An 18,681-nucleotide genomic window follows, 5' to 3' on the forward strand; every position below is an offset into this window, starting at 1 on the left:
ATTTCTCATCTTCTCTTCAAACCAACATCATCATCAAGAAGTCAACAAAAGAACATGAACGTCAACGATCTCCCTCTCTTCATTTCATGCACCTTTCAACTTTGTTGTCACTATTAACAAATTAGTAATCCCAAGTTACGAGCACCAAAGGCATAATATAATGTTAAATCATCAAGGGCTAGATTTCTAACAAGCTTTGACCCAGCTAAGAATATTGGACACCGTACCATAAATAAATAAACAAGATTTCATCACACTCCACTTTATTATTATGTTCAAAACGACATACATACCTGATACCCCCTTAATTGTTGTTATTCATTCTGTATGGTCACAATAATGTTGTCGCTAAGGTTCACTACCATTCTCCTGATTACATTCATTTTGCTACCTCTCACATTTTCAACTGCACAGCAAGGTTCATCACTGCCTAATTTTATTATTCTCTTGCTTTATGTTTATTATTTATTCTTGTTCATCACTGTATATGTTGTTGCAATTGTTGTAGTTTCTTCATCAGTAAAGAAGACATTGGTGGTTGCCGCTGGAAGCATGCTTGAAAATGCAAGAAGCACACCGAACGTAGAGGTAAAGTTGCAATGTAATTAATAAGCCCTGATTAATCTAGAACTACACAAATCAAACTATTAAGAATTTTGTGCGTAATAAAAATATAATTCGAGTAATTTTCTACAGCAGATTGGTGTGGCAGCAGTTGGTGAGAGTGATAAAAGTACGAGGTTTATTATCCTCGGAAGGAAGATGATGATGTCTAGAAATTCATCAAGTTCAAGCATCAAGCCCAAAAAGCGTTGCATACTTGCAAAGTGTAATAACCAGCAGCAAGAAGTAGTAGGAGAAGCAAATAATTCATTGAATACAAAGGAAAATGATGGGTTCATACCTTTGAACGCTGACTATTTTGTTCCAAGGCCTCACCCTCCTAAGAATAATTGATTCGCTGAGAAATGAACCAGTTTTGAAGCCATCATCACACTTAGTATGTACTAGGAAGCAATGCTAACTGTATTGAGGAACATATATTATAAAGGATGTGCATTTTTTGCTTACACATTCTCTCATGTAAATCTATCTAAGCTTGGTTAGGTGGTTTAGTCATTTTTGTCAGTTTCCTAGTTGTTGATTGGGATGCATACAGAATATATGTAAAAGAAAGATTTCAATATTAGTGAGGGATGTATATCACTGATTTTGATTTATCATCACACTACTGTTCAACATGAAAGTTGTGCGCTTCTTGTGATACATTAATATTCAATTAAATTCTTTATTTTCTTTTTAGGTAATAAGTTGATGATATATCCTTCAAAGTGAATAAGGTGATATAGTAGCTAGTAAGAAAGGTTATGGTCCAAGAGGTGGTTCAATAGAGCTATAAAATGGAAGGCTCATCACCTGCAATATCGATATCATGTAACATGTGCAACTTGCTTTCAAATGTTTTAGCCTTATGCCAAGTGGTTTAACCAAATTTAGGAAAGTCATCTTTTACATTTTTTTTTTCGAAAAATTAGAATCTCATAAAGTCTTCATTGAGTATTAAAAAAATATTTTCATATAAAAGATTAAACATTTAAAATTTTATTTTCTTGTATTATTTTCTAAATGGTTGGTAGCTAAGGCAAAATCCTAGAAATAACTATTGATTTCATAAAGTTAATTATCAATGATTGCTCTTCCTATAGGAAAAGGTAAATCATACTAATATTGTATGCATAATTTTAGTTAATATTATATAAAATAGTATTTAATTATAAGAAAACATTCACTATGTTGACCAAAAACCAATACTTAGTAATTAAATTAATGGGGCCTATTCTAGATGGACTTATTCTTGAATGATTTTTTTCTGTAATAAATAAAAAACATTATTTATTAATGAAATCGCCCGAAATAAACAAAAAACATTATTTCCCTTCTGTCAAGTTTCATTGGTTAAACCCGGCAGGTGAATGGGTGATCTACCAAATGGTAGTGATGGGAAGCTTAAACTTCAGACTAAGAAAACAAGTACAAAGTCAGTGTAGGTCCCAAAAATTGCAAGGTGCTGATCTCATCTCCTTCACAGTGTGTGTTTTGGTTTTAGTATAAATTTCTTGAGGGCATAGTCAGTAGGTACTAGGTAGCAACAATGAATTCAGTATTTATGTATTCTTTTTTGCCCTTGAAGTAAGTACTCGTGTTGGTATCCATTGAACTAAACTTTAGCCAATACATATTGGATTCAATATTTGGATATAATCCCTAAAATAATTCTCTAATGGAGAACAATCTATTGAATAATACTGCACTAACGTTGCTTCCTAAGCCATGTACTTACACTTGGCTAACTCCATATAAAAAATCAGTTTGCTGAATATAAGTATTCCTTTTCACCGGTGTCGGGAACTTCTGGCGACTTGTCTCCGCCATTTGTGAACTGGAACCTGCAAAGCATCAAAGGAGGTAGTTCATGTATCCACTCAAAGTAAATAGGCATCACAAATTCTCAACTTTGCCATTGATGCATTAAATGGACTAAAGCCATAAGGCAAGATCCTTACAGCTGGAAAGCCACCATAGTCCCCAGGCTCTTTGATGTCCTTGGTTACACAGCTTGTTGCAGCAAGCCGAACCTACAAAAGCTGTATGCTCAGATATATTTTTCAAACTCGAACAACTTAATTCCTAGTAAATAAAAACAGTCCAAAAGTAACCAAATTTAGAATTGTGTTCCTTGCTCAATATTTAGCCAGCAGACAAGCAATTCGAGGTTGTATTTGACACCATTAGACTGCAAGTGGTTCCCCATGCGAACTGCTAAGTTAAGCGCACCGGTATATTTGAAGTGATTTAAAACCTTAGATAACTACTTTCTCAGCAAAGATCTAAGCATAAATAAGCTTATTGCAGACAACAATACATGATAGGGCGCAATTGTGTGTTTGATCCATGCAGCCAACTCCTCCCATTGGGATAAAGCTTTGTTGTTGTTTGTTGTTGTATCACTTTCCTAAACCATAGGGCCACTTATTCATTCACTAATCACATGAATAAAATAGAAGCATACCTTAGATACAATAGATACATGATCTCGCACTGCTACCCTTCCTCCCATGGTTACATAATCTCCTATGCTGAACACCCCGATCAAATACACAATGTTGTAAACTCGAGATGACCAAAAGATTGAGCAGGAATTTAGTGCTTACATGAATTCAGCACAGTACATCAATGATCAATCGAAAATTCATATGTAACAGCACAACAAACAGGGGGATAACTTACGTTGCTGAACCTGCAATCCCAACTTGCCCACAAAGCATACAATTCCTCCCAATAACTACATTATGGCCAATCTGTAGAACAATCAGAATGAAAGGAAAAAATAGCCCCCTTCTTTTCTCACAATTAAGCAAAGGCTAAATGCTAACCTGAACTAAATTATCTATCTTTGAATTGTCCCCAATAACTGTATCTCTCCAGCTGCGTACACAAAAAGCAAGGTAAATTAGTAATAAACCTGGAATCCATGCAAAGTGATAATCAAACTATAACATATTTTGGCACATGATTAAGCTAAAAAGAAAATGATAAAGCCTAGTAAATGACCAAAGTACTGACCTGCCACGGTCAATGCATGTATTAGCACCAATTTCCACTTGGTTCCCTATTACCACATTCAACTTCTGACAGATTTTAAGAAAGAAATATACATTGTGTTTAGAAAAATATAAGCAAGATGAAAAGTAGATCATATTTGACAAATAGCAACTGGCAACATATATAGTTTAAAATGAAATTAAAACAATACTTTTTACCAACCTGAGGCTTCTTTATCATATTACCATCACCATCCACATAAAATCCAAACCCTGCATGTTAAACAGATCAAGATTATCAAACAAGAAATGATTCATCAAAAGGAATGTTTAAGTGCCAAATTGGTTTATCATGTATCAGCTATTCAATACTATACAAAAAAGCATCCTCTGGTACAAATAGTTAGATGCATCTGAAGTACACATTATAAATGTTCCAAGGCTCAAGCATACTAAACAACATAATAAACAAGTAAGCTTAGAAATCCAGCCCATACCATCTTGACCAATGCAGACTCCACTGTGAATTACACATAAATCACCTATACAGCAATTACTAAGGGCCACATTAAACCTGAAAAAACATGGAAGAACCAAGACCATATTAGTGCAAACTCAGATCATTTAGCATTAGTAGACATAAATTTGATAAAAAGAAAAAACCATATTTGTGATTGTTTATACATAAGCATGCACTTGAGCCTCTGCATACAATAAGCAAGACCAGTGCATTGATCAAATTTGTGTTGTTTACACTGAAATCTACATCTGCTTAATCCAAATTCCCATTGTATAATATCGGAACTTTAAAATTGATAGAGTGGAAAGAAAAGAATGCAATTGTACCCAATTATAGTTGAATGAGCAATAGAAACAGAAGGACCAACAACAGTTCCAGAGCCTATATGCACATTTGCACCGATGACAGATTCAGAATGGACTACAGCGCCAACCTCAACAACTGCTGTGGAGTCTATAGAAGCTGACTCGTGGAATATGCCACCCCCGTTTTGCCATTTCTGGAATCCACAACCACTATCTGATCTTGAAAAAGATACAACAAACTCAAAAGGGAATCAATTAAAAAAACAACTAAGCCTAAAAATTTAAGGGTAGAAAATTCACCTGAAGCGGGAACTAGCGAGAAACGACGAGCAAAGGCAGAACGAGAAGCAAAGACAAGTACCCTCCTTGTAGCCATGGCCAAGTCTTCAGTAATTCAAAAGCAAGGTTGCGATAACCAAACCGGTCCATGAACCAGTCAAATTACTGGTTCATAGTCCAACTGTGGTCGACCGTAATCAAACCTGTTTAATTAAATATAAAATAAAATTATAAAAAATATAATAAAAATTTTTAAATATTTAAATTCAATAAATTTATATAACAATAAAATTAAAAAATTTCATCATTAACCGTTCACAAATTCAAGTTCAAACGTCAAAATCATAACTAATTGACTAACAAGTAAGTGACAGAGTACAACAACCAACAATGTAAAACATAAAAACATCACAAAAATGTCAAAATCGGATTATTAATGTTATTTTATCAACAATCAACAATGAACAACATCACAGAATCATATTACTATTAGTAATTTAACTTTATCAACAACGAACAGTAAACATCACAAAATCTGATTACTAATTTTATTTATCAACAATCACTTGAACAATAACATAAAATCAGATTACTAATTTATTTGAGTTTAGTTTAACCTATCATTTTAAAAATAAAATAAACCAAATCATATAAAAAAAAGAAAAAGAAAAAGAAAACAAAAACAGAGCTAAAGAACAGAGCTAAAGAACAGAGAACGACCCACGGCGAGGATTCAGGGAGTCAGGGACGGTCAGAGGCGAGGAGCATACCGTGGACGACGCCGAAGAAGCAGTTTCCGAACTCGCCACCTCCAGGCTGAGGCTTCCCTTGAAGTGCAAGTGATTTTCACCAGCTGAGAGGAGACCTCCCCAGTGAGAGAGTGACTGTATTGGGCCAAAATTTGTTTTCGGTATTCAATTGGGCCTCAATATCCCCATTAAGCCCGGTATAACCCACATAAAAAAGCCCAATACAACACCTCCGCCCAAAAAAACATCATCCGTCTTGTTCCCAGTTGCGATGAATTCTCATCCACATCTCAAATTCACAAAACCCTCGAGAAACTCCTTCTCTCATCATCGGAATCGGAGAGTTCCAACGGAAAATAATGTCAGGCGGAATGAGCGACGGCGACGGAGAATCAAAGTCCTCCCCAAACAAACGCCTCAAAACCGAAGAAGCATCGGAGAAGGTCGACGGTGGCGGAGTCGATGATAACCAGGGTGTATGGTGCGGGATCTGCTACGCGGAGCGCGGCGCACCGGTCGCCGGAGAAATCGACTGCTGCAGCCATTACTTTTGCTTCGCATGCATCATGGAGTGGTCCAAGCACGAGTCCCGATGCCCGATCTGCCGCCGGAGATTCTCCAACGTTCGCAGGCTCCCCAAGCATGGCATCTTCTCTTCTTCTCGGGACATTAAGGTCCCTCTCCGTGATCAGGTCCTTATTCCTTTCTCTCAATCTGTTTTTAGTGTCTAAATTGATTGTTTACTCTTATGGAAATTTAAAATTAAGGCTTTGTTGTAGATAAATTACAAAAATAAAGATTAGTTTCTTCAATGATTTTACATGCTCCTAGTTTTGAGCACAATGCAGCAGAAAACCCAGGTATTTGTGGTGAGTTGATAAGACTAATACGTTACCATATTGATTTTAATGGTAACTTGGTAGCATATAATAAGGTGCTTGCTATGTTGAAGATGACAAATTTTATCTTCACATCATGAAAATGAGATCTATGTTAAAGATAGATGATACATAGAAGAGTGTATCATGGTTCATGGATCTAATAGCAAATGATACATCAATTATTTTTCTCCTCTTTTCCCAAATTATCCTCCAAATAATAAACTTATGAACCATGTTAAACTCAACCAAACGCGGCAACGGAATTTAACCTAAATCTGAAAGGCGATTACAATGAGTTTATTTCATAACTTATATAGTATGGGAAATATAACTGTCTTATTTTAATTTAATAATGATGATGTGTTACATGTTGTAGGTTTATCATCCTTATGGGAATATGAGCACCGGTCCTACTCACTCTCATACTGAGGCCAACTGCGTTGTCTGTCATGGTGTGGCAGATGAACATCTTCTGCTAATTTGTGATCTTTGCGATGCTTCTTCTCATACCTACTGTGTTGGCCTTGGCTACACTGTCCCTGAAGGCGATTGGTTTTGTTATGACTGTGCTATTGCCAGGGAGACCAATGAGCAGGAAGACTTAGAGCTACAAAATGTCGAGCAAAGTGGGGCGATAAGTGCAATACCATGTCCTTTACAACAAAGCCAATCCCCTCCTCCTCCTAGTATTCCATCAGCTGATAGGTTAAGTAGATACAGGGGAAAGAGGCCTCTGTCAAATGCCCAGCAGGTGCAGCGTAACATACAAGCGCTCCGTGATAATTGGAATGCACTGAGAAGTGGTTCCATGAAGTTCGGTTCTGGTTCCATTCAAACCAGTGGCATAGGTGGTTGTCATAATCGAGATTCTGGTTCTGCTTCATGTGGCAGACCCGACAAACAGCATTCTAATTCTATGGGTTTGGGAAGCCTAGGTTCCAGTTCTGGTTCTGTTTCACGCAGCAGATCAGATGAACAACATTCTAATTCTATGGTTTTGGCAAACAGGTGTTCTGGTTCCGTTTTGCATGGCAGATCAGACGAACAGCATTTTGATTGTATGGCTTCGCCAAGAATTCAGCACTCGAGTGTCCAAGATGGTTCATCTAGAGGCATAATGAATGAGAGGGGGATGAAAGATGTTGAGAAGGCTTGGAAAATGATGGAGAAGGCAAAGAAGATGCAAGGGACTCGTCAAAGAACCAACAGAAAATAGAGCATTCTACAGGGAGTGAGATTGGATCATCCCTTTGGCAGCATCAGAAAACTTATCAACTGCACATTGTAATCACAATAATTGAAGAATTGATAGTTTAGAAGTTTCTGCTGGGAACAGGCCTTATTTTTTGGCAGCATCCCGAGGCAAGTTACGTAGAATCAAACTGCTAAAGGAAGTGTAAAATGCAAATAGTGGTAAATGATGAAATTATTGGAAAATAATTAGATAGACATTGCTGCAAGACCTCGACCATTTGTACTGATCGTGTATTAGAATGGGTTTAGAATAGTCAAATTAAAAAAATAAGGATAAATCTTACGACTTTTTGCTTGTTTTATGATCCTACGAGTCTGTAGAGACTAGAGATTCCGAAGTTGGTAAATTAAAATCCAAATTAACCATTTTGGGTTGGTAGGATAGATGGGTTGGTAGGATAGATAGTTTATTCGACTGTTTAAACAAGTGTTAGAAGTTTAAATTTTATCTTGAATTACAATAATTCATTAGCTAGTAAAAAATCATTAAATGGAGTTTAGATCCATGGTAAATTAGTTTTTAACTCGATGAAATAGGAGATATTATAAGAAATCAAAAGTTAAAATCAAAATTATTAATGCAAAGATTTTAATTGTGTTCAAGTGAACTAAATCTATAACATAGAATGTATACGGGAAAAACTACCATTTGTATTCATGAATTTTGTGAATGCTGACAAAAGTACCCATCAAATAAGAAAACTAACGTTGTACCCATGAAAAATGGGTTTCGTGTGACAATAGTATCCAAACCGTGATTTTTCGTTGACTTTTTAATGAAATTTCTAAATTACCCCTTCTATCTTCTACTCCAAATTCCAAATTTCACAACCCTCATCCTTTGTCTTCCACGCGCTCACCCACTCCCAAGCACCCAACTTTGCTTCCGTCCTCATAGTCGCCTTCTGCGAATAGGGTCATGTCCAAGAAGTTCTTTTGGTGTATAGAAACGTCTCTTCTTTGCCTCTCTTGAAGGCTTGCAACGCGCTTCTTCACGCCCTCATCAACACCCACATATTTGATTTACTGTGGGAGGTCTATGGGGACATGGTGTCGCGTGGATTCTGTAGGTGCATGCAAGCTATTTGATGAAATGCGCCACCGCAAAATTGAACCAACCATTGTGGTTTACACTATTATGATCCGTGTTCTTTGCAACGAGGGTTGAATGGGAGATGCCGAGGGCGTCTTCCGTTTGATGAGGGAATCCGGAGTGGCGCCTAATTTGTACACTTATAAGACTTTCATGGATGGTTATGGCAAGGTAGCTAATGTGATCCGGGTTTTCGAGTTGTATGCTGAAATGCTTTTGACATGGATTGCACCCTAATGTTGTCACATTTACTACTATGATAGATATTCTGTGCAAGATGGTAAAATTTGGAATTTTGGTGGCTGGCAGCAGTAGAAGAAGACGGAGGATGAGGGTTGTGAAATTTAGAATTTGGGGAAGAAGATAGAAAAGGTAATTTGGGAATTTTATTAAAAAGTCAACGAAAAATCACCGTTTGGGTATTATTGTCACACGGAACCCATCTTTTATGGGTACAACGTTAGTTTTCTTATTTGATGGGTATTTTTGTCAGCGTTCACAAAATTCAAGGATACAAAAATGGTAGTTTTTCAATGTATACGTTTAAGGATTTTAAAGAAAGTGAGTAAAGTGTACTCTATTTAAAAGTTATGGGAAAATTTTCAAATGTTTCTAAATATTGGTATTACGAGTAAAGTGTACTCTATTTAAAAGTCATGGAAAAATTTTCAGATGTTTCTAAATATTGGTATTCTAATAATGTTAACCGTTTATTTTAATTAATATATATTATATATATTTTTTATAGTTAAGATATTAAAAATACTAGAACATCGATATTCTAATAACATTTGAATTTCTACATAACTGTTGTTTGACATGAACTCCTGTCTCCATCAGAAGTAGCTTGCAAATTTGCTCGCTTCACTGTGTGGTCTGTTCAACGTGCAAGAAACGGGCCCAATGGAAAGATAAGCGGAATAAGACCCATCAACGCAAAGGGAAAACAAAAGAACCGATTTGTTGGGCTCTAGCTTTGTTCAATTCCGGAATATTGATTGTTTAGGCCTTTTGGGCTCTTCTATCCTACTTAATAGTTAATTCCCATATCTTTTGCCACATTTGGGAGGAAAACATATGCCGAAGCAGATGCATTGAATATGGATTGATGGATATTCTCCAAGCAAAAAATAAATATAACTTTAACTTCTCAATTCTCGTGTTTTTTTTTTTTAACTGGAACTTCTCAATTCTCGTTGCTTGTATGTGATACTGTCATGCATTTCTACCGGGCTTTTTGCTAGTTCTTAGTGCTAAATTTCCTATGATGTCGTCTAATTATGTACTATAAAGAATGAGAAGTAATAAGCTACCATTTTTTTTTTATTATGATTTAAAACTAATACTTAAAAAATGAAAGCCTACAGTGAAAGCAAGTTGTAACTTCTTTTTGTTTATAGATAAGATGGTGCACTTGAAATATGCCTAGTCATATAATAGTTGCTGTTTCTGGAGTCAACGTTATATATCCGTTACAATATATAACTTAAACATGAAAGCCTATATTTTTGTTTTATTTTATTTGGAATAATATAAGCGTATAGCCCAACGATAATTTTAACGCGTATGTCCACATCACCACAATGATTTTTTCTATATGCTTTGATTTTTTCTTGAACGTGCATGCTTGGATTCAACAAACACAGCAACGAAGATTGGCAAATAGGATCGTTGATGGTACCATAAAGTGAAAAAAAAGTTTCACCAAAAAAAAATGAAGTAAATAAAAGAGAGGGGGGAGAGTGGGAATAATAATAATTACATATAGATATTATTATGTGAAATTAATAAATAAAAAATATTAAATAATTTAATCTAATATATTAAATTATCTAATAATTTTTAATTAAAGACGTGTGAATTTTCAGAAAATAATAATCGGTATACCCAACTCTAAACAACGAGGAGTACATGAGTGGTGAAGGAAGCGAGGGCCACGAGGGTGGTGGTGCCGCTTAGAGGGAATAGAATATGCTAATAAGATAATAATATTGCCCAATATAATCTAGTAATTACATAGGTTAAGTTTACCGAAAATAACATATTTGAGTAATTACATTCTTTACAAGTACAAGAAATAATTCGTGCTACTATTAGCCGTTGTTGGTGATTTATAATCCATGGCAATGGCACGGTGGATGGAGACACTTGTCCTACCATAGGTGGGTCCAGTGGTGCGCACCTGTGTGTGTTAGTAAACGACAAAGAGAGGAAGAGAGAAGGGTGAGGGAGAAGAGGCACGTGAGTGAGCCACGTCATGTGAGAGAAGGGGGGGAACAGTGGTGTGGGTTGGATCGCTTTCAGATTTGAATGACCCATAAACGACAGGTCAGTTGAGAAAGGAGAGCACATGCCCCCACTAACTTACTCCTTCTCCTCCCTCTCTTCTTTTCTTTTTTCCTTTTGTTTTTGCTTTTTTGATCGTTGCATCTTGGTGGGTCCCTTACCCACCCCCACGTGACACCGTCACGAGAAAGAAAGCGACACACAGTGAAGAGAGAGAAACAGAAGCCACCGCCATCAAATCCCATCCACCTTCTTCATCTCCACGTGCTTTCACGTACGCTTGTATTCACTTCATTTTCCTTTCCCATAATATCCCTCCTAATCTAATTGCCCATAACACATTCCTTGCCTATTTTCCAACCCTAAACTATAAAACTATAGCGCTATTAATATATTCCTCACATTAATTAATAATCACTCCAACCCCTTCTTTCATATCAAAATCAGCCGAGGTGCCCACACCTCAACGCAGCAACTTTAATCCCAATTCTTTTCTTCTTTTTCTTATTTAATTATTATAATTCGTTATGGTCTTGGTTTAATTATTGCCTCTTCGAGTGATCCACTTATTTTTTTTTTCCCTTGGGACAGGGGGGTGATCCACTTGTTTTTATTGGCCCTTTTGTATTTCTTTCATTGGATTAGTCATTTGGCTGTTCGGCTCTTATCAATGATCAATTGAAAGTTTGAAACATATGTTCTTATTAGAAAAAGAGTACTATTTATTATTTATTCACTTTAATTTTTGTACATTTTAAATAAAAAATTATACTAATACCTAACTATCTATTTATATATAAGTAAAATTGATTGACTCTCTCCCGTGATCCAACAAAATAATTATTTTTTTATTTTTTATTTTTTTAAGTTAGTAATGAGACTCGAATTCATGATCTTTAGGTGAGAATAGAGAAATTAAATTTGATCCTCTAAATTTTGAATTTTTACTTTAGAGAATAAAGTGTGGTCTCTAATTCTTAAATGGTTTTTCTCTCATTTTTTTGTTTCACCTATGAAATAAATGATGAAAGATCATATTTTTTTTAAAGTAAAATTTAAAATTTAGAAAATTCAAATTCAAAAAAAATTATTTAAGTTATAGTTTGTTGGAAAAAAAAACTAATTTTTCTTACCTAACACATAATTAAATATTAATATCAATTTTTTATAATAATAGTGCATAAAATTAACCTCTACTTTATTTGTTGTACTATAAAAAGTTATAATCAACATAGTTTAATTGTAAAATTTTGTATAGACAGTTAGACACCCGGATCTTTTTTGTCATATTTTATTTTTTAAAAAAGAAGTTTGACACAAAATTAATGATCTTTATACTACTTCTTTTATATATCTTATTTTAAAAGAACTATTATGCACACCAAAATAAATCTTAACTACAAAGAATTGTTGAAAATTTTGATAAAATTGATAAATATGTTAAATTAATCTAATTTTTTATTGGGAATTTAGTTAAATTAATTTTAAAAATTTTAAAAAATATATACTTATTTAAAAATATATTATTTAATTCTAAATTAAATCCTAAATTTGTAAATCTTGAGATGAGGTAAGGTAACGAGTGCAACAGCAGTTAACGAGGGATGACGGCGTGAAGGGAACAGAATGACAAATAGAAAAGAGGGGGCGCCGAATGCCGCAAGTCGCAACAGAAAACAAAAGAAGGAAGAGAGAGAAGAGAGAGAAGGTCCCCACCGCACGCGAACTGAAACGGCAGTGGATGATTGCACGTGAGTACCTACTTGGTCACGTGCCCTCCAGACAATGCTCCCGTATTTATGACAACAGTCTTATATTCCTTTTAGTTATTAAATTCTAACATATATCACTTACCTATGGTCTATAGATGGTTTCTTTTAAATAAATAAAATAAATATTAAAACTACACTAATAAAAATTAGAGGTGTTTGTGGGTCGGGTTAAGTCCATTTTAATTATATCAAGATTTGATCTTAAAAAATCTTTGAGTCTATTTTAATTTGACTTAAAATAAATTAGGTTAAATCAGATCAATTCGATGTAAAATTAGTATATAGAAATTTGTGAATTTTATATATTAAAATAAAAAAAATTTACTTTTAAAAATTAAATTTAACAAATATTATATCATATTTATATCAAAATAAATTATTTTCAAACAAAAATAATACTATATAATATAAAAATTATTAATTGAAATATAAAAGTATAATATAATATTACTAATTTTACTCTAAAATATATATTTTTAATATAAAAAACAACTTCGATTTGAGTCGAGTGACCTAAAAATAACACAGAGTAAAAATGACAAATCCGAACCAGACAAAATATGTCTCGAGTCCGGATTAGGTTTTGGATAGGATCGAGTCTTGAACACCCTTAATAGACACGCTAGAATTTTATATACGTTTATACACTTTATTACATATCTAGTCTTCAGCATAAATGAATTAGTTATTAACGTATCTCGTTCTTAGCATAAACGAGATAAGTAACCAAAGATTAGCAATTATCTAGTCTGCAATGAAATAAGATATTGCAATTCTTTTGAATACATTTCATATATGCTAGAACGAGATACATCCATAACTAATGTGTCCATATTGAGGACGAAATACATTTTTACATATTGAATAATAATTTTTAACTATATAAATATACTTAATATAAGCATAATATAAAGTCCAATAATACAAATAAACATAGTCTCAAATTATACATTTAATATAATCATAAACTATAAATATAGTCTCAAATTAATGAAATTATATATTTAATATCAAATTGAAATACAAATACACATAATATACTTTCTTAATAGATAATAATGAATTATGGGAGGGGATGGGGAGGCTGATGATGTAGATAACCAGCTGTGCCACATGTTAGCGGTCGAATCTAACAGGTAGGCCTCTGAAGTTATCGTGATAGAGGTGCCACATAAGACTATGCTGGAGGATCTTGTAGAGACGACGAAAGTGGTGAATATAACTATGATGGTGGATACTAACAATACTACGGATGCCCAAACGATTGCTGAGTATATTGTGGATCTATCATCCGACCATAATCCACTGGTTGTGATGATCCTCAATAATTATGTCCAATTTAGGGAGGAGATTAGACACATAAGTCAGTATCCACGCTGAGTAACCCCAAGTAGAGGGGAAAAAGGATGTGGTGGTGGTGGTATTGTTACTGATGAGGTACTGGCTGTTGCATCACAATGCTGGATATATCGGTCTGCCAACTTCTGTACTATAATAATATTTACGTATTCACCAATTTATTTACATATGGCTGGACCTCATATCTGCCTAAACTACACACACTCGCTCTTATTGGTAAATAGACGTAAGTGAGAAATATAAGAGCTTGAAGTTAACAACTATAAATGTCGTACCTCATGTAACTTAATTATGTCCAACATATGGCATTAACTGTTGTAGTGGCATGACTCTCAATAGTTTTGCCACCCAATCCCAGGTCGGCTTTGGTGGTATGTCTGAAAATTTCACATGCAACCACCAATTGAGTTTTAATCTGTACGCAATTCAAGATAGTATGTCACATCCTGTGAAAGTGTGGTGGAACACTTGTTCTGTAATAAATGGAATGTACAAGTCTCTAAACGCCATCTTTCCACAAATATGGATATCAGAGTGTTGTCGAAATAAGAGTTTCTGAGTCTTGTCAGATGCTCAAATCCAACCTTTTTTAGATATGACAACAGAATATCTGCAGGAGTCATGGTGTGAAAAATTTGCCTAAGATAAAGCATCCTTAACTACAAACATATAAAATAACTAATAAATTTGATTTTTTTAAAACAAGTAAAACAAATATAAAAAAATACTAAAAACAATAATATAAATTAAATAACATAAATTAAACCAAATACTTTGAATTACTAAAATATAAAACAAATAAAAAATACTAAATATTTTGAACCTTTCAATCTAAAGACAATAACATAAATACCTAAACTAAACACCATATTATCTAATAATCTAAAGTAGTGTAACTAACAAAATGAGTTAAATAACAATAATATTGAAATAATTAACTAAGAAAAAAGTTTGGTAACAAAAAATTTTCAGCCATAATTAGTCAAAATTTTCTATATTTTACTTTATTTATATCATTTAATAACAATTTTATTTTTTACTCCACTCTCTTATCATTCTACTTATCACCGTTCTTATTAAATCTACTTATTAATGATATTAATTATAAAATTATATCCTTTTTATTAGACTCTATTGTAATTAATAATTAATATTTCTTTTTATAATTTGATTTTTAAATATAAAAATATAATAAAAATTAATAATAATTATATTTAAGAATGATAATTATAATATCAATTACATTAAATAATTGCAATTGACTTTAATTTTTATTTCCTTTAATTCATTTATTACCATTTCAGAAATTAGAAAATGTGAAAGCCTTGTTTAATACCTTTATCATTGTTATAAGGATCATGAATTGTAAGTTGTATAAGTTAGAAGTTAACAAACACAATTCTAGTTCAATTACAAGAATAATTAGGATAGGCCAAAGAAATTTACAAAAAATCGCTTTTATCATTGCAAATAATATGACATTTGAAATCGACCTTAACACGGTACTTATGTCAGAAGGAACTGAAGAATTATTTGAACAACAGACAGACTCACTCAATGAAATTGTTGTCAGTCAATCAATTTTCGAAAATATAATCACATTAGCTTTGATGAGGTATGGTAATAAACTGATATAATTTTTTGTGTGTGTTTTTATGTGCATTTATAATTATACTGTACTAACTAAGTTCATACACATAACATTCATAAGTTCATATACATAACATCTATAATTACATACAACTAATATCTAAAAATTAAATTCATGTTTATTAGACATTACATCCATACACATATCATTTTTTAGTTATTGCATAAGTAACTATCAAGTTACTACAAATGTTTAAATTTTATCATAATTAAATTTAAAAATTATCAAATTCTTAAATTAATTTATTTAATTGATAAATTTACTCATAACATCCATAAATTTATAGACATAACATCCATAATTTCATATTAATAACATCCATAATTTTGTGCACATAATATTCATAATTTCATACTTATGATGTCTATAATTAATAAATTGTTATAATTAATATTACCAAATTTTAAATTATGCGTCTTATTGTATTCTTCAAATTATCTCATGTGCACTAATAAGTCATAATTTTAATTATTAATATTTTTTATTTAATATTCATATGTATGCTTATTTATTGATTTTAATATAACAAGTTAATAATTATTTCTAAAAATTTATTTTTTTAATTTTTGTTTATATTTTATATTTTATTTTTTATTTTCTAATAGTCTATATGTAAAATAGCAGTTATATAGTAAAAGTTGTTAAAATTTTTTAATTTAATCTCCAAAATTTCTGTAGAAAAATTATATTTTAATGAGTAATAATGTGATTAAGGGATATTAGGGATTTGATTTGAGAGAAATTGAAACTAATTTTAGAAAGAACATTAATGACTCTAACTACGCAGAATAAATATAAATGATAAGAAAAGTGTGTGATAAGAAAGTATATATCATTTGTTTATCAAAAAAATAAAAAATTTTCCGTAACATTTTTATATTGTAATTATTCTTTGACTACCTAGTACTACCCTTAACTAATTGGGTTGCCAACCTTACGGTCGAGCACCGCGACAATCTATCTAGTTACATTCAACTGATTGATGTCCATGACTCATGCTTGCTACGTTATCATCAACGACTGAAATCCAACAAGATATTCTCTAGAGAAAAATAAATGGAGATATTTGGGGAAATATGGAAAATGAACTATTCTGCCAAGGAGTTATTATATATAGTTAATTTTAAATGTGCATCTTATCTTTAGTATGGACGAATTAGTTATGAATGTATCTCATTCTTAGTATAGATGAGTTAGTTTTTTCAGATTAAATATACTGCTAACCTTTTGTTACTTATCTCATATATTTCATAGACGAAATACGTTAATAACTAATCCGTCCATGTTGAGGACAAAATATGTAATATAGTGTATAAATATAAATAAATAATTTTAATGCGTCAATTAATGTAATATTAAGAAAAAAAACTTAAATTTAATGCATTATAAATATAAAATAAATTTATATACGCATTTAATTATATATTATCATGTCAATAAAAATAACTATTTTTTTATTAAATGTATTAATAGTTATTCGAAAAAATAAATATAATAAAATAGTTATATAAAATATTTTTTACCATCAATAAATTAAAATTAAACTTATTACTAATATGATTATAAGACTTATTCAATAAAATTTTTATTTATAAAAAATAACTTATTAAAATTACCTTTTGAAAAGATAATTTCGATTGAGAATATGACTATAGTTATTTTTTATAAATGTGAGTAAAATAATAATTTTTTTTCGAAATGAAATTAATGTCCAACATAATTACAAAATATTGAGCATAGTTAAAATTAAATTTTCTTATAATTAATAAATTAAAACTATTTTATATATTATTAACTATTTGATATCAAGTCAATACTTGTTTCTTGGATATTACCCGTAGCTACCAACCATTTAGAAAATAATACAAGAAAATAAAATTTAAAATATTTAATCTTGTATATTAAAATATTTTTTTAATAATGAGTTAATGAAAAAGGCGTTGTGCCAATGAGTAATAGCTCAAATGACATAATTTTCCCATATTTAATTAAGAGATTGCGGGTTCGAGTCTCCTATCTATAATAAAAAAAAATGAAGAGGGCGTTGTTTCCTCTCTACATCTTTGCTTCATTCTTCTTTTCTTTTTCTTTTTTTCTTTTCAACCAACGGAAAATAATCTCGTTATTTTGGTGGACTTAATAATGCATAGTACCAACTTCACAACTTGTGCTAATTTACGATTTTAACATAAACTTTATGCTAATAACCACTTGATGAATGATGGTTAATTTTATGGTGGTTAATTGGTTATAGATATCTTCACTTGATGCATGATGAGAGAACTTTATTTGTGCTTTTTATATTTAACAAAGAAATAGAAGAAAAGTGTTATGCTAAGAGAGAGAGAGAGAGAGAGATGAAGGGAATTAAGTTCAATTAACGTAATATGGTAGGGCCCGTAACCATGTAGGGTGAGTTGGCCACGTGAACTATGAAAGGTAGGCTAACATTTTTAATCACGTGATGCGATGCGGATTCTACGGAGAAACCGCCACGTGTCCCTCCAATTAAGACGTACAGCAACCCTAAAACCATTTACTATTCCGTTTGCCTTTAGGCATAACTCACAGCTAATATAATTCTTTAATAATCACATTGAGTGTATTATTTATATATACATGATATTATAAAATATGATTTTCCATTATATAATTTTTAAATGGAAAAAATATATAAGAAAAAGATGTATGATAAAACAATTAAATAAAAAATATATTCTTATAATAAACAGTAACACCTTAATATATATGATGTATGAATGATATATACATAACTATTGATACAAACCCGAAATACAACACCATATAAAATATATGAATACACAAATTTTAAATTTTTACAAGAGATGGAAATACGATATATTTATAAAATATAAAATATCTTTTAAAATAATTATGATAATATTTTAATATTTTATATATAAATTAAT

General features: G+C 31.9%; 3 protein-coding genes across 6 annotated transcripts; 2 read left to right on the forward strand and 1 right to left on the reverse strand.

The window, feature by feature from the left end:
- The first annotated feature begins 262 nt into the window (after positions 1-262).
- On the forward strand, positions 263-1,029 carry LOC110280587 (uncharacterized). Of its 2 annotated transcripts, none has more exons than XM_021141749.2 (3): positions 263-418; positions 509-588; positions 697-1,029. In XM_021141749.2, exons 1-3 carry the CDS (start codon positions 328-330, stop codon positions 955-957), a joined length of 432 nt encoding a protein of 143 aa, XP_020997408.1. In that variant the 5' UTR covers positions 263-327; the 3' UTR covers positions 958-1,029. The 2 variants fall into 2 exon arrangements, with proteins under 2 accessions (XP_020997408.1, XP_020997426.1); XM_021141767.2 differs by having other exon boundaries at positions 700-1,029.
- An 886-nt stretch (positions 1,030-1,915) lies between these two features.
- LOC107469014 (probable UDP-3-O-acylglucosamine N-acyltransferase 2, mitochondrial) lies at positions 1,916-5,570 on the reverse strand. Of its 3 annotated transcripts, none has more exons than XM_016088425.3 (11): positions 5,477-5,570; positions 4,728-4,909; positions 4,449-4,641; positions 4,100-4,176; positions 3,826-3,875; positions 3,625-3,689; positions 3,435-3,486; positions 3,289-3,359; positions 3,071-3,137; positions 2,565-2,636; positions 1,916-2,447 (listed from the first exon to the last, which is right to left on the reverse strand). In XM_016088425.3, the coding sequence occupies exons 2-11, from the start codon at positions 4,801-4,803 to the stop codon at positions 2,394-2,396; spliced, it is 777 nt and encodes a 258-aa protein (XP_015943911.1). In that variant the 5' UTR covers positions 4,804-4,909; positions 5,477-5,570; the 3' UTR covers positions 1,916-2,393. The 3 variants fall into 3 exon arrangements, with proteins under 3 accessions (XP_015943911.1, XP_052113335.1, XP_052113339.1); XM_052257375.1 differs by having other exon boundaries at positions 5,427-5,564; XM_052257379.1 differs by having other exon boundaries at positions 5,431-5,560.
- A 142-nt stretch (positions 5,571-5,712) lies between these two features.
- On the forward strand, positions 5,713-7,873 carry LOC107469006 (uncharacterized). Its single transcript, XM_016088395.3, has 2 exons — positions 5,713-6,147; positions 6,713-7,873. The coding sequence occupies exons 1-2, from the start codon at positions 5,815-5,817 to the stop codon at positions 7,550-7,552; spliced, it is 1,173 nt and encodes a 390-aa protein (XP_015943881.1). The 5' UTR covers positions 5,713-5,814; the 3' UTR covers positions 7,553-7,873.
- The last annotated feature ends 10,808 nt before the right edge of the window (positions 7,874-18,681 follow it).

The sequence above is a fragment of the Arachis duranensis genome, chromosome 1 (assembly GCF_000817695.3).
Source record: "Arachis duranensis cultivar V14167 chromosome 1, aradu.V14167.gnm2.J7QH, whole genome shotgun sequence".
NCBI classification, from domain to species: Eukaryota; Viridiplantae; Streptophyta; class Magnoliopsida; order Fabales; family Fabaceae; genus Arachis; species Arachis duranensis.